The sequence below is a fragment of the Alosa sapidissima genome, chromosome 21 (genome assembly GCF_018492685.1).
Source record: "Alosa sapidissima isolate fAloSap1 chromosome 21, fAloSap1.pri, whole genome shotgun sequence".
Classification (NCBI taxonomy): domain Eukaryota; kingdom Metazoa; phylum Chordata; class Actinopteri; order Clupeiformes; family Clupeidae; genus Alosa; species Alosa sapidissima.
Genome location: NC_055977.1, coordinates 12,591,289 through 12,606,312, shown reverse-complemented (window position 1 = coordinate 12,606,312; position 15,024 = coordinate 12,591,289). Strand labels below are relative to the sequence as shown.

Genomic DNA, 15,024 nt, shown 5'->3' with positions numbered 1-15,024 from the left:
CTAAAACAGTCAATTTTCTCTTCCACAAAACCCAACATAGGCTAATCAAGGATATATATAATACTTTTATTTTTTATTTGAAATATCTGCATTGATGGGGGCAGTAGGCAAACGTTAGACCTACTTTCGTTTTGCACTTCAGCTTGTATTCGGTGTAAACAAACAAGCATGCGTGGAAGCCTGGAGTTGTCAGTAGCGTTCTACCTTTGAATAAAATAGGAGTATTATGGGAGGCTACTTTTGTGCCTGTTCGCTACAGCTATATTTTGCATATTGCAGCCAATACGTCAACTGGGCTAAAAGGCATGTTAGGTTACCTTTCCTTCTCTCACTGCATTCTCAGAATCTCATCCTGTTCCTCCTATATCCGATGACTTCGGTGGATAGAACAACTAATTTCTTCAATCTTTGCATCTTGGCTGGCTAGTCTAACTTTCCGCTTTTTCTGCACGCTCTTGGATTTGATAGAAGCGACTACTAGCGAGTCACAACGCGAAACTGCTAACGTTGATGGGAGGTGTAGTTTTTATGCTGCATTCGCTACGTGATTCTATGGTTTGCATCAGTAATGTTTCTCGATGTTGCGGTGTATTTTGTAGATAAACACTGACATGGTTAGAAGTCATTCGCACCAGTGCGCCTAAATATTTTTTTGCACTCGCACGCCATCATTTTTACTCGCATGTGCGAGTGAAATGGGCGCACTGTAGAGCCCTGTACCATATTAACTGCCCCGGTGTATAAACCGTGGCTAATACTTGGGAATTTACGGGTAAGTAATTTGATAATTGTAGTATTATTTTGCGGAAATGGTTTCCTTGAAGATCTGAGTTTTCTTCAGATCTTTGTAAATATCTTTTGGTCCTGGGAATTGGTAACACTGGCCCCTTATGACAAAAACCTGAGTGTATGAATCCCACCTGCAAGCTCAATAATTCTAATAATGATAATAATAATACATTTATTTATAGCGTACTTATGAAGTATAGCACAAAATGCTTTACACACAAATAATTACAATGACACAGCAGAATAGAATAATGGGGGGTGGGGGTGGGTCTATTTTGGTGTAAAAGCATGGCAATAAAAGTATGTTTTTAACTGTGATTTAAAACTCCAGACATCCAGGCATTTCTAATATCCTGTGGGAGACTGCTCCACAGTATGGATGCCACTACTGCAAATGGCCTGAACACCAGAGAGAGATGAGTTCTCTGTGCACCTACACCAGTGGGTCCCAGTGCACTGACATACCAGCCTTATCTGATCTGGGTCAAGTAAAAGTAGTCATAAACATCAGCACACTGAGAGCAATTTGAATTACTCTGTAACTCCCGTTACAGACACTGGTTAGCCATTGGATGCATTGTGGAGACCACATCCGAGGGGGAGTTCATATAAGAGGGTCTGAGTAAGCAAGTTTCAAAGGTGACTGTACGTTTTTGCAGACATTAGACATCGGTTACTACAAATGGAACAATGCTCTTGTAATGCATCATCTTCAGTACAGCGTTGTTTCTCACAAGTCCCATACATCCTGTTATTTTTGTTCTCTGTCTCTTCAAGTCTGTTAAGCTTATGTTGTGACTGTGTTGTTGTACTGGGATTTTTATGGTGTGTTAGAGGATCTTTTGGTTTTAGCTCTTGTGGAAGATGAAATTTGGTCTCTCTTATTTGATTCTTAAGCTTATCTCTAAAAAAAGTGCCATAAATGAAATAATTTGAGAATTATTTGAAGTCCCATACATTCTCAGATAGAATGTTTCTGTGTTTAGCCTGTGGAATCAAAGTGTCTTCCCCATACTAGCTCCACACACCCTTGTCCCCCCATGTGTAGCTAAACATGGCCATGGCGCTGAGATGGTAATGCAAGCCCTAACCCTGCGTGTGTGCGTGTGTGACCCTGCAGGAGTTTGTGATGATCGTGGTGTTTGGGCTGGAGTACTTCGTCAGGGTGTGGGCGGCGGGATGCTGCTGTCGCTATCGAGGGTGGCAGGGCAGGCTAAGGTTTGCCAGGAAGCCCTTCTGTGTCATAGGTAAGTGTCTGTCTGTGTGTGTGTGTGTGTGTGTGTGTGTGTGTGTGTGTGTGTGTGCGTGCGTGCGTGTGTGTGTGTTTTCAAGAACTAAAATGAGACGGAGTGTAGGTGTGAGGTGTGACTGTAAGTCTGGAGGCAGCCCATAATTTCCCCATTTCCTCCTCCACTGTTTAGGCTTGTTGTGATGATGTTTATTTGGGCCATCTGACTTATTTCCACTCTCTCTGTCTCTCTCTCAGCCTCTGTCTCTCTCTGCCCTACTCACTCACCCTGTAACAGCACCTTTTTTGTACTTAGTAAATGCTCTGTCTGTATGTAGAAATGTGCTCAGTGTGGAATTCACAATGTATAATGTGTTTCTTAGCTATAGTAATGAGTGTATTATAAACTTATGTATATGTATATGTGTGCCTCTTTCTAATATAACCTTTATCTGTAAGAGCATATTAAGGCTCATGTGGGAATGTGTTTAGTGCGAATAGTACCCTGCTAGTATGGAACTGTATGTAATGTGTGCTGTGCGTGTGTAGTATGTACTTTGTGTGTTGTGTGTGTAGTACTTTGTGTGTTGTGTATGTAGTACATAATGCGTGCTGTCTGCTCAGACTTCATCGTGTTTGTGGCGTCGGTGGCGGTGATTGCGGCGGGCACGCAGGGCAACATCTTCGCCACGTCGGCGCTGAGGAGCATGCGCTTCCTGCAGATCCTCCGCATGGTGCGCATGGACCGCCGGGGAGGCACCTGGAAACTACTGGGCTCTGTCGTCTACGCACACAGCAAGGTGCACACACACATCCTCGCACACACACACACACACACACACACACACACATCCTCGCACACACACACACACACACACACACACACACACACACACACACACACATACACACACATACACACACACACACGCACACCACACAAACACACAGCAGTTGATATACAGCACACACACACACACACACACACACACACACACGCACACGTCACATAGTCACATGCATACTTGCATGGTTCTCTCCACTGGAGTGATTGAGTAGATTTTACTCAGTTGTGTTCCAGCCTAATCTGTCTCTCTTAGCGATTCCAGTAGTGAGTGGAGTCTGTGTGTCCTTCATCTTGTCCGAGTCTCTGAGGTGCACTCATACAAATGTGTGTCATCATGACTCATGACACTCATCAGAACGCCACTGAGAAGGGGGACACCACAGGGTCACCACTGTCCAGTTTAATTATATACTGTACAGCCTCATCACTGCCAAACCCTCATCTGTGGACCAGAGCCTGATCCACTATATCCCTCTACCTCGCTCTCTTCCTGTCTGTCTTTCCATCTCTCTCTCTTTCTCTCTCTCTCTCTCTGTGTCTCCCCCTCTCTCTCTGTCTCCCTCTCTCTCTTGTGCTCTCTCTCTCTCTCTCTCTCTCTATCTCTCTCTGTCTCCCTCTCGCTCATTTGCTCTCTCTCTCTCTATCTCTCTCTGTCTCTCTCTCTATCTATCTCTCTCTGTCTCCCCCTCTCTCTCGTGCTCTCTCTCCTCAGGAGCTGATCACTGCCTGGTACATCGGTTTCCTGGTGCTGATCTTTGCCTCCTTCCTGGTCTACTTGGCAGAGAAGGACATCAACAGTGATTTCTCCACCTATGCAGACTCCCTCTGGTGGGGAACGGTCAGTAGCAGTAGCAGAAAAATTTTCCCCAAGGCTTCACCCCATAAAACCGCTGGTTAGCATCACATTAAATGAGACATGACGAAGACCCACAGCATGCCCCCACAAGGAACTTGGAAAGTCCTCCGTGTTGCAAAAAACGCACTGTGTTTTTCAACACGTGTTGTGGTTCTCAACATTTTCTGTGCTGTAGATATGAACTTTTAACCTTCTTTATAGCACTGAATTCATTCTGTTGTGTGACACAAAACCTAAATGTGACATTTTATATTAATGATGAAACAAGGTCATGCCACATTTAGTAAAAACCTAAACTTAGTGTAACTCAGTAGAATGAATGCCTTATTTTACAAACATGTCATCTGTTTTCAGTTAAATTAAAGCTGCAGTTGGCAAGTCTGTAAAAATATTGAATGTTTACAACTCTCATGCCCCTCCACTACCACTGAGCACCCTCTCATCGAGTTTGTGCTCGTCAGTGCGCACCAGACTGCACCAGACTGTGATTGATAGTCAGATCTCACACAGCCCTGCTCTGATTGGACCAGAAGAACCGGGAGCTGTGGATTTTTGCAAAACAAATAATAGGCTCTAGGTGGAGGTAGAAGTGCAGATTTTTTTTCTAAAACCGGCTTATTTATGTTGTTCTGTCGGAGCATAGTGTCGGTTTCAGTGAATATGATCAAAAACATCTTGCCAACTGCAGCTTTAAATGTTGTGCTGTTATCTGTTGTGCTCCTACAGATCACACTCACCACCATCGGGTACGGTGATAAGACCCCTCGCACATGGCAGGGACGCCTGCTCGCCGCTGGTTTCGCTCTCCTCGGAGTGTCCTTCTTCGCTCTGCCTGCTGTAAGTCTGCTTCCCATTGGCCTTCGTCTCTGTCAGTTTCCCCTCATCACCAATCACAGTTCAGCTCATTGTGCTTTGGTGGTTCACCGTAGGGGATCCTGGGGTCAGGGTTTGCCCTGAAGGTGCAGGAACAGCACAGACAGAAGCACTTTGAGAAGAGACGCACACCTGCAGCTAACCTCATACAGGTAACTCTGATGCAAAATACTAATGCAGTATTTCTTACTGTTTCTCTGTACAAGCCAATAAGGTAAAATTGTGTACCTTACCTTACCTTATTGGCTTGTACAGAGAAACAGTAAGAAATAGTAATACAGTAAGCCTAATGAACCTCTTCAATATACTAATGCAGTATGTTTAGGCAGGGTCCAGAACCCTATTGATGGTTATGGTTATGGATACGCTTTTGTGTTATGGATAAGCAATATACAAAATACAAAACAATATAATACTTAAATTATTTAACAGGGAACCAATTAAAATGTTGGTCAGACTACAATGAGGAGAATAGCAATAATAAACAACAATGTCAATTCAATCAATAGCCTAATACGCTCTTCTGTAGAGCCTTTATGAGTTCCTATTTTAGCACAAGGCATCAAAGACACAATAAAATATTTTCTTCCCTAACAAGTAGGTTTGATTGCAGTTGTGTATGTACGTAAGTGTGTGTTTATGTGTATGTGTGTGTGTGTGCCACTTTCCCTCCTCCTTCCAGGCTGCATGGCGTCTCTACTCCACAGATGCCCAGCGTTCTTACCTCACAGCCACCTGGTACTTCTATGACAGCATGCTGCCCTCATTCAGGTACGTAGCCCAGCTGGTGAGCTCCATCGCTGGACTGATCCCTTCTGCCATGTGCCCCCTGCCCCAGTCATTGCTTCCCCCATCCATTCATGTCTACTGAGGGGAGAAAGATACTAGAAGTATGTTGTTAGAAGTGACTGATTAGGACTGAGAATCGTGATCTAAGCAAATGCCGATGTTTTCCTGACATATCGTCAATAGAAAGTGTTAACACTTTGCATCGTGGTGTGTTGTACAGTATATCTAACCTATTACTTCAGAATTTTTGGATTTTAGGAGGCTTTTATATATTTTTTCACACAGTCCAGATGCACACATTCATGGACACACACAAAAGTACACTCATGGACACACACACACACACACACACACACACACACACCTCAGTTTATGAACATGTAATTATTCAGCCTATTTGATTTTTTAGTTTAATCAATGTTCTTCTATTTTGCAAAGTTTGAACCTTTCATTTGACTAATTATGATTTATTTTGTAAAGGTGGGGATGTATACTGTCAAAAAAGCAGAACTGATAAAATACTTCAAACAGGACACTTCTGATCAGTGGTAATTGGTCAACTGCTGACATTTGACCAATATGAGACAATGTGAGACAAATTAAATTACTTGACTCAAAACCTCAAAATACTGAGATACATCCCCAACTTTTCAAAATCACACTGTTGTACTTGTTTTGACCTAATTTTTTCTTGATTTGTCATTATTTATCTTTTGCCTTTATTTTGTTTGTGTGGGTTGTTTGTTATTGTTTGTTTGTGGCTCAGGGAGCTGACGCTCCTGTTCAGTCACCTTCAGAGGCAGCAGCGTAGCACCAAGAAGGTTCTGCCCGCCTCGTACAACACACTGCTGTCCGGCCTCCGGCCCTACAGCTCCCCCTATCTGTCGGGGGACAGGTACGCACCCCACTGCTGCTACCGCACTCCAGCTCTCCTGTACAGGAGCCCCTGACACCAACACACACACACACACACACAAACACACACACATACACACACACACATTCATCTGTACAACCACACACACACACTCACACACAAACACACACAGATGCACACACATTCATCTCTACAGACACGGACACAAACACACACACACCCATTTATCTGTACAACCACGGACACACACACACACACACACACTAGTGTTGTAGTCACGCACACTCACACAATACGTACACTCACGCTCACACATAGTCACAAACACACACACATTCATCTGTACAACAACGGACACACACACACAGACACAGACACACACACACACACACACACACAATCAAGAACACACATACACACACACATTAGTGTCGTAGTAACACACTCACTCTCACACATAGTCACACAAACACAAACACCATGGGCTGTATTTTGGACACCAGCCCATGGCGTAAAGTTAGTTTTTCACCCGCGCAAAGTTGAATTTTGCACGTTTATTTTTTAAAGATTGCGCCCAGGGGTGTGGCAATTAACAACCTAGGGAGGGGCCTAGCGCGTTGTCTAAAAATCGCTATCGTACACCACCTAAACCTGGTCAGAAGTCAATGGCGAGTTGTTCATATGCTATTTTAAGAGCGCATGTCAACAGTCATATTGGCAGGTGCACGCACCATCCTTCTATCATTCATGATCGCACACCAGCGCGCGTCCATGCAAAGCATTACAAATTGCACGATTACAATGGGAAACATAATTAGAATAAAGATATTAAGAAATACTGTACATCTCATGATGAGTAGTTATTCACCATCATTTGCAAATTGGTAATGACGGTTAAAAGTGATTAGGGGAGAGGCGAGAGACACGTATGGAGCACAGCTGAAGACGCACTGTCACGAGATATAAGCAACTCCTCTGCAGGATAAATGTTGTTTTATTCAGTCATTTGAGCAACATTAGGGTAAGTGTTGCTTTTTCCAGCCTATGTTTTCGGTGGTAACCCATTGTCAGTCGATAGTGAAAGTAACTGCATATCACTGTCTTGCCGTCAACTAACTCCTTGGTGAAGTTAGTTTCACTTTGCCAACGAGTTCAAATAATAGACGAGTGCAAATGCGTGAAGGCTATGCTAGGTTTTAGAAAATCATGGTTTAAGAATGACTATTCCATACGGTCTCGCAAGCAGCCTCCTTCAAATGCGCCGTTGAATGCCAAAATACCGATGCATTTATTTGAGATATCGCGCTTTGCGCCGTTAAAGGGAATGCCAGATGTCATTCTCATTGGTTTAAAATGATGTTACGCCCCAAACACACCCATATGACTGATTAAAAAACCTAGGAACACCTTGTTGCGCCATGCGCTCCACTTTTGATAACGAAACCCCTCCCAATGTGAACTGGACATCCTACTAAATTTGAATAGACTTTTGACGAGTGACGATGCATTTTAGAATGTCATGATAGGGCCCCATAAGTTAGCACTATATACAACCTGTACAAACAGACAAAGACAAACTAAATTAATTATATTATGCTCAAACATTGTATACTTGCATAGACATATACACAAATAGACACATACACACACATACACACACACACACACACACACACACACACACACACACACACACACACACACACACACACACACACACATGGGGGTCTTGAGGATTTTGTCTTAATGAGGAGTAGCCCCTGAGTTGCCTGATCAGCTGTTTGTGTTTGCGGCAGATTTATAAACATGGCAATATTGTTTTTACATCCATCACATTATGTTTACATGGAGGAACTGGCTACAGGAATAAACCCTCATCAATTGTGTGTGAAAAAAACAGTTAGGGAACCTATTCTCCAGTGGCACAGCAGACTTGGCTTCTGGGTGTGTGTTTGTGTGCAGTGGCTCATTATATAACCCTTTTTGACTAACACTGCTCTTAATATCTATGTGTGGGTGATTGTGAATGTGATTGTGTTCACTCATGTTTGTGTGTGTGTGTGTGTGTGTGTGAGTGTGTGTGTTTGTGTGAGAGAGAGAGAGAGAGAGAGAGAGAGAGAGAGAGAGAGTGAGAGTGAGAGTGAGAGTGAGAGAGAGAAAGCAAAATAGAGATTAAAATATTGAACGGGAGAAAAGTGTCTCTGTGTGTGGGCCTTTCTGTCTGTTTCTGCTTGTCAACCATTTCTGTTTGTCTTGTCACCTTCATGCATCACTTATCCCATGCCTTCTCTTCCATCTCTCTTTGTCTCTCCATTTCTCCCAACTTGTATGTCTCCATCTATATCTCCAACCATCCATCCATCCATAACATCTTCCCACATTCAGGAAGACTGAAGTCACGTGCAGGTGTGTTGGTGCTCTGTGGCAGGTTGCTGGCGTTCATGGTTGACGTGTGTTTTCGTTCAAATTCCCCTGACATGGTGTTCCCTTGCACGTCGTTTTTACTCACAAGACAGAAGCCCAGATCTATAGTATGCGCTGATGTTGGTATTGAATAGGGTGATAGACTACTTGTGGGCATGTGACATCCTAACTCAGGAGGAGAATCATCTGATCACAGACACATGTCTCATGGATTCATCTGATCACAGACACATGTCTCATGGATTCATGCGCAGTGGGGTCTGAGCATGCTCACTGTCCACCTGCTTGCCTCTTACAAGACACACCTTCCCTGTTTCCGCACCTCTGCATTTCCCGTCTCTTCACTCTGTACTGTATCTGTTTTAATCTCCTCTTCCTAACAACTGATCAGGACTCAGTTACCACGGCTATTCTTGCTAACTGTTACATTGCTACTCAAGGAGTAAAATGGCATCTGTCCTCGATCAGTTGTTAAGATCAAGAGTAGAACTCAAACACTTTGGATTGGAGTCTTGAACTCCCATCAGGCCGAACCCACGTTCCCCAGACCCCTCACCCCCTCTCCTCTGTCCTCCACTCCTCTGCTCTCGCCCTCTCTTTTTTCTCCTCTGTCCTCCACTCCTCTGCTCTCTCCCTCTCTTTTTTCTCCTCTGTCCTCCACTCCTCTGCTCTCTCCCTCTCTTTTTTCTCCTCTGTCCTCCACTCCTCTGCTCTCTCCCTCTCTTTTTTCTCCTCTCTCCTCCACTCCTCTGCTCTCTCCCTCTTTCCTCTCCTCTCTCCTCCACTCCTCTGCTCTCTCCCTCTTTCTTCTCCTCTCTCCTCCACTCCCTCGCTCTCTCCCTCCTTTCACCTGTTCCTCTGCCTTGTGTGTCTCCTCAGTCAGCTCGTTTCTAAAAAGCGGGGTCTCTTCCGGATTCACGCTGGCCGCAAGCAGAGGTATCCACGGCGATGCTGCACCAGAAGGGCACACTCCCCGACCTGCACCCCACCCCCACAAACCCTGCACCCCCACACTGCAGCTCCTGGTTAATATCCAGGAATCTCCCAACCTTATTGGTCCAAAGCAACACAATATTTCCTTATTAGGAAAACTGTATGCTGTAAAAAAAGGCTCACACAAATTCTAGACATGTAGAATTTGTGGACATTCTTGGTTTTAACATTTTAATCTGGAACATGCCCCGCTCTCTGCGAACGGAACTCAATGTTCTGCTCTGGTTCAATAATGTTTAGAATGCTTTAATGCATGAATGGCCAAATCAAAGCCTAATAATAGAAGCAAAGACATTGTTGGTTGCTGAGAACATTGCCTGTTTTCAGAACAGTAACGGGAGCTCTGGAGTTGACTTTGCCTGCGTCTCTGTGTCAAAAATACACCATGAGTTCAGGTTGGATGGCAAACGCTGAACCATGTTCATGGTGTATTTGGACTGAATGTCAGCCTGGATGGGCCAAAAATGGCCTGGATATTCAGTGGACCCAGGTTCCTTTTATAGGCTTCACATCTCTCATAGGTTGGTCTACTTATTAAGACTGATGACTGCTTAGTAAAACCCACTCCTGCCCTGAAGCATGCTAGGAAGAGTCTCTTTGCCTGTGGCATGGGTGAGTCGCCGTTCAGAGAGCGTCAATGAGTGTATTGATGATCTCTTGCATTGCATGTTGTTTCTGGACTCTATGTTTCTTGCATTGCATGTTGTTTCTGGGTTTTTCTATGTTATTGTGTTTTTCCCCCCCTTCCAAATCACTTCAATACGTAGTATGTACGGGAAGTTCTTGGATTTTCCAGGATTTTCATGGACCTCTGAACAGCCTCCTGAAGAAAGTCGTCCCCCCCCCCCCCCAAATATCGACGGCATGCAGAGGATTAATTCAACCCCCCCCCCCCCCCCCCCCCAGTCCACCTGAATGCTTCCAGCCGAAATGCAAAAGCTGAAATGCTATTTCTGCAAGCGCTTTCCTCTGCTCTTAAAATATTTATCCGAACCGTTGGCCGAATATGCCGAGCATATCACAGGACACCGTGGGCCATGAAGAATAAGATCCCCCTTGTTTACTCAGCCATGAGCATATCACCATCCCAGGCCACAGCACCGAGTGCTTTTGTCAGTCAGATTTTAGCCATGTTTTTTTGTTGACCATGAAAAATAATTAATGGTGCAGAATAAGGGTCTTGATGCATGCTTGGAGATAATCTTGTGGAGAATATTTGGATGTTTTTGTGTCTGTCCACCTGCATCAGACTTGTCTTTTTAACATATTAACTCTTCTTACTGTCAGTCTGTCTATTTTATGTAACCATTCCAATTTGTGCTGTCAAGCTTGGTTAAGATATTTGTTGATATGTTGCACACACATAGACTGTGCATTCAGGAGGAGGACCAGTTATACATGATGAGATTGCATGGTTTGGTGGAATAGATTTTGTGGACATGGATTGGCTTGTGCATTTGCTGAGAGACAGTGACATAACTTCTCTTGCATGATTTGCTCATTGTTGGGATGTGTCACTGACTTGTGTGTTTCCGGGTGGCAGTAGTAAGATGGGGTTCCGCGACCGGATACGGATGAACAATTCCCGTTCGTCCCAGGCCATCAGAAACAAGGCCTCACCTTTGCCCCCTGGAAATGACCAGCGTTCGCCGTGTCAAGACAACGTCGCCGAGGCAACCAGTCCGGGAAAGGTGCAGAAGAGCTGGAGCTTCAATGACCGCACCCGCTTCCGCACATCCCTACGGCTGAAGCCAAGACCTCCCGTCGATGGTATGGCAACTGGACATGGCACTCTTTAAAGTGCACTCACGCTTACAAAACAGAGACACCTACAAAACACCTATGGACCCTTTCAAGAGAGTTCCATTCTCAGCATCATAGTTGGCCCCACAAGACTTCCGTTTTAACATTCCATATGTTATCTTAATGCAGAGGAAGTAGATTGGGGCCCAAATAGAACGTTCAAGCATTGTTTTTGTTTTTATTGTTGAAAGGGTCTATATGCAAGAAATGCCCGAGTTAGAGATGTTCTGTGTTATTAGTACATAATGCTATTAGTGCCGTAGCCACTTTCATTTCTGTTCCATGAATAACTAATCCAAATGTTTTCCTGACTGTCTATTCAAGGCAATTTTCATATTAATCTCTCCCCTTCCCTCTCTCTCTCTCTCTCTCTCTCTCCCTCTTCCTCCATCTCTCCTTCTCTCTCAGTGGAGGGAACAGGAGAGGAGAGCACTGAGGATAAGCCCTACTGTGATGTCACCATGGACGAGGTGATCCCTGCTGTGAAGACTCTGATTCGTGCTGTTCGGTGAGTCCCGCACCATCGTGACGTGAGTCCGGTCCCTCGCGACCCCCTTCCCCCACCACCACCACCCCCCTCCACCCTCCCCTCACACGCTCTCAGGAGCAGCACAGACACACTGGTCCTGCTCCCATAACCCCTCTCTTTACGAGAGTGGAATGAGAGAGTTAGTGAGCTGTAGCAGAGCACTCAATATAGGGTTACCAGAAAGGAGAAAGGTCCCATAGTGTGAATTCATCACTAAGGGAATCATGCATTATAATTGAGGTTTTGCAGCTAAATACTGAACAAAAAAAGCTCCTGTTTTCTGTACGATGGTGAAATAACTTACATGTTTTATTACATAATAAGCCCACCTGGTGTTATAATATTGTTAATATTTAATCTGGGATGATAATAATGTAGATGTGAGTTTTGCTACCACCACAAATTGCAAAGAGACTCCTTAGAGCATTATTGCTATTAAGGTTACAGAAACTCTTTTTCAGGTAAATGTTTTAAGGTTTGTATGTATCTATGTATATATTCGAGTGCCGTTAAAGATTTGGTTAGTGATACTGGAGAAAGATTTTGATGTTTGAATTCAACAGTCAAACAATAGACCTCTCCCTTCAGTGCTCCATCGGTTTGTGGGTGCAAAATATCACCACCTACTTCTTATTGGCTGCAGTAGTGTTGTATGTGTCGGTGCACACTCCGTGTTTGTTTTTAGTTTATGGAGCCAGGGCTGTGCAGGACAACTGAGTTATAAAAAGAGTTATTTTCAGTTAGCACACAGAACGGACGGATAGCAAAACGTGAGGAGATATTTGCTGAATGCCACAAAAAGGGTAGCCTATTGGGTTACAATTGCTCATATCTTTAACACTCACAACATAGGGAATGCCCATTGTTGAGCCACTGAGTGCTGTTGATGCTGACTCCAGCACTGGGTGAGTTTGACAGAGCAGTCATCGGTCAGTCAAGAGAGAAGTGGCTTGTTTTGGTTTTGTTAGAATAAAACAAGTCAAGGAAAATGCACATTCAGCAGTTTGTATTCTGCAGCTGAGATTAAACTTCACCAAATCACAATCCTTGGGAGTCAAGTACTTTACTGAGTTGGCAGGTAGTTGAAATGATTCCTTCCTATTAATACCTCATTGTAAAAGGCACAATGCTCAGATGGTGATCAATGATCAACACACTTTTTTTCTGTTGTTTTCTGCAACGATACTGCCAAAAACCCAAGTGACCTCAGGAGTTATTTTTCTTATAGTTATCCTATGTAATTTCCCTGTGAAAGAATACTGCTGGCCAAGTCAGACGTAGTAGTGCAGCTGTTATAACTATTAGAACGCTTCCAAACAGGAAGGCGATTTAGTAGTTCACACGTTGGGAAAGGAAGGATCTCTTTGTGTTTGTGTGAACTGGTGGGGGTGTAGGTGAGTGAGTGCATTTCAGAGAGAGGAAAAGAAGAACTTTCACACACTTCAATATTATACACCGTATGCAATCTATTCAATTTTAGGAAAGTTACAGCAATTGCGTGGCAGATAGCAAAATGAACACACAGAAATACACCTTCATATACAGTACATGCTTCATTACCTTTTCAGGAAAAAAAAAAATCACTGAGTGCCAGCAAACATGTGTGTGAGAGGCAATGGATGCCGGACTCCCTGGGGAGGCTGATGGCTTATCGAAGCAGATTGCTGGAGATTTAATCGCTGGAAGAGCGCCATCGTCTCTTACTACCTATACTTGCCGCGTTCTGGCCTCTAAGTGCCTGCCTGTGTGTGTGTGTGTGTGTGTGTGTGTGTGTCTGTGTGTGTGTGTGATTGCGTGCATGAGCTGTGTGTGCTCTGGTTATGTGTTGTGGTGTGTGGTTGTTGCATGTTTGTATGTGTACATGCATGGAGGGGCATGTCCCATGCGCTGTTTGTGTGTGAAAGTGCAAATATGCCAAGTTGGCAAACACATGATTTTTACTTGAGCTCACTATTAGTGCTGAGGCACGCAGGACACTTTCACAAGACCTTCATCGTTCTTCAGTTCTATCTTAATCTGCTGATGATGAAATACACATCTTTGGAGTTAACTTCCCACTGAGACTACCGGTATTTACAGTATTGTCCTATAGGCAACACTTATTTGAGTTTTTGTTGGACTTCCAAAACTCAATCTCCTTAGTGAGCCCATGAAGACATTGCATACAGTATATTCTACTGTTCAATGAAACATTAGCAACATACATCAACGTCCCTGTGCATGCCAAAGTGTTTACTTTTATATATTAGCTTTTTAATACTGCACACATAAAACGAGTGTGTTGAAAACAACAAAACTTGCGTTGTTTTTACTGTAACACATCTCTGTGTCCATATACGGACAACACAGTTTGTGTTGTCTCCTTTTTTATTTGTCACACAATATGTGTTGAAAATAACACAACTTGCCTTGAAAACAACACAACTTGAGTTGTTTTTAACACATCTCTGTGTCCAGATAGGAAAACACAATTTGTGTTGTTTCCTTTTTTTATTTGTTACACAATATGTGTTGAAAATAAAACAACTTGCATTGTTTTTTCACACATCTCTGTGTCCAGATAGGAACAACAAATTCGTTTTAAGAGTGTGTATTTTCCCAAAATCAGTGTAATTAGGCTGTGTTGGAGATATACTGTAATATGCTGATAAAATGCTGAAAGAAATCAATGTGTAAGCATATTTAGAGTCCTGAATTGACTGACTCCTTCATCATTGACGCTTAAGTTCCTACTGTTCATTGTCAATGTAGTGAAGTTCCTACTGTTCATTAAGTTACACTCTGCCAGCACTGACTAAGTACAGTATCAGCAGGTTAAATATATTTCCAACCTGAGTAAGGTGAACTTGAACACCTGGATTACAGAGGTATGAGTCTCCTGAGGGAGACCAGACGTTGTGAGGGTAGAAGCGTCAGCACAAACTCCAGACTCCAAACTCAGTCTTCTATCTCAAATACAGTATCAATATTTTACTAACAGAATGCCCTCAGTCATTCAGCACAACACACAGTCACA

General features: G+C 43.6%; 1 protein-coding gene across 3 annotated transcripts in view; it reads left to right on the top strand.

Moving 5' to 3' along the window:
* The window catches only part of LOC121695497 (potassium voltage-gated channel subfamily KQT member 4), a 71,782-nt gene that overhangs the window by 41,133 nt on the left and 15,625 nt on the right, over positions 1 to 15,024 (top strand). For all 3 annotated transcript variants that reach the window (XM_042076386.1, XM_042076388.1, XM_042076387.1), the window contains 9 exons: positions 1,910 to 2,036; positions 2,642 to 2,817; positions 3,577 to 3,702; positions 4,447 to 4,557; positions 4,650 to 4,745; positions 5,276 to 5,364; positions 6,149 to 6,277; positions 11,220 to 11,446; positions 11,888 to 11,987. In XM_042076386.1, coding sequence (XP_041932320.1) covers positions 1,910 to 2,036; positions 2,642 to 2,817; positions 3,577 to 3,702; positions 4,447 to 4,557; positions 4,650 to 4,745; positions 5,276 to 5,364; positions 6,149 to 6,277; positions 11,220 to 11,446; positions 11,888 to 11,987 — 1,181 coding nt within the window. The remainder of the gene's footprint in view (positions 1 to 1,909; positions 2,037 to 2,641; positions 2,818 to 3,576; positions 3,703 to 4,446; positions 4,558 to 4,649; positions 4,746 to 5,275; positions 5,365 to 6,148; positions 6,278 to 11,219; positions 11,447 to 11,887; positions 11,988 to 15,024) is intronic.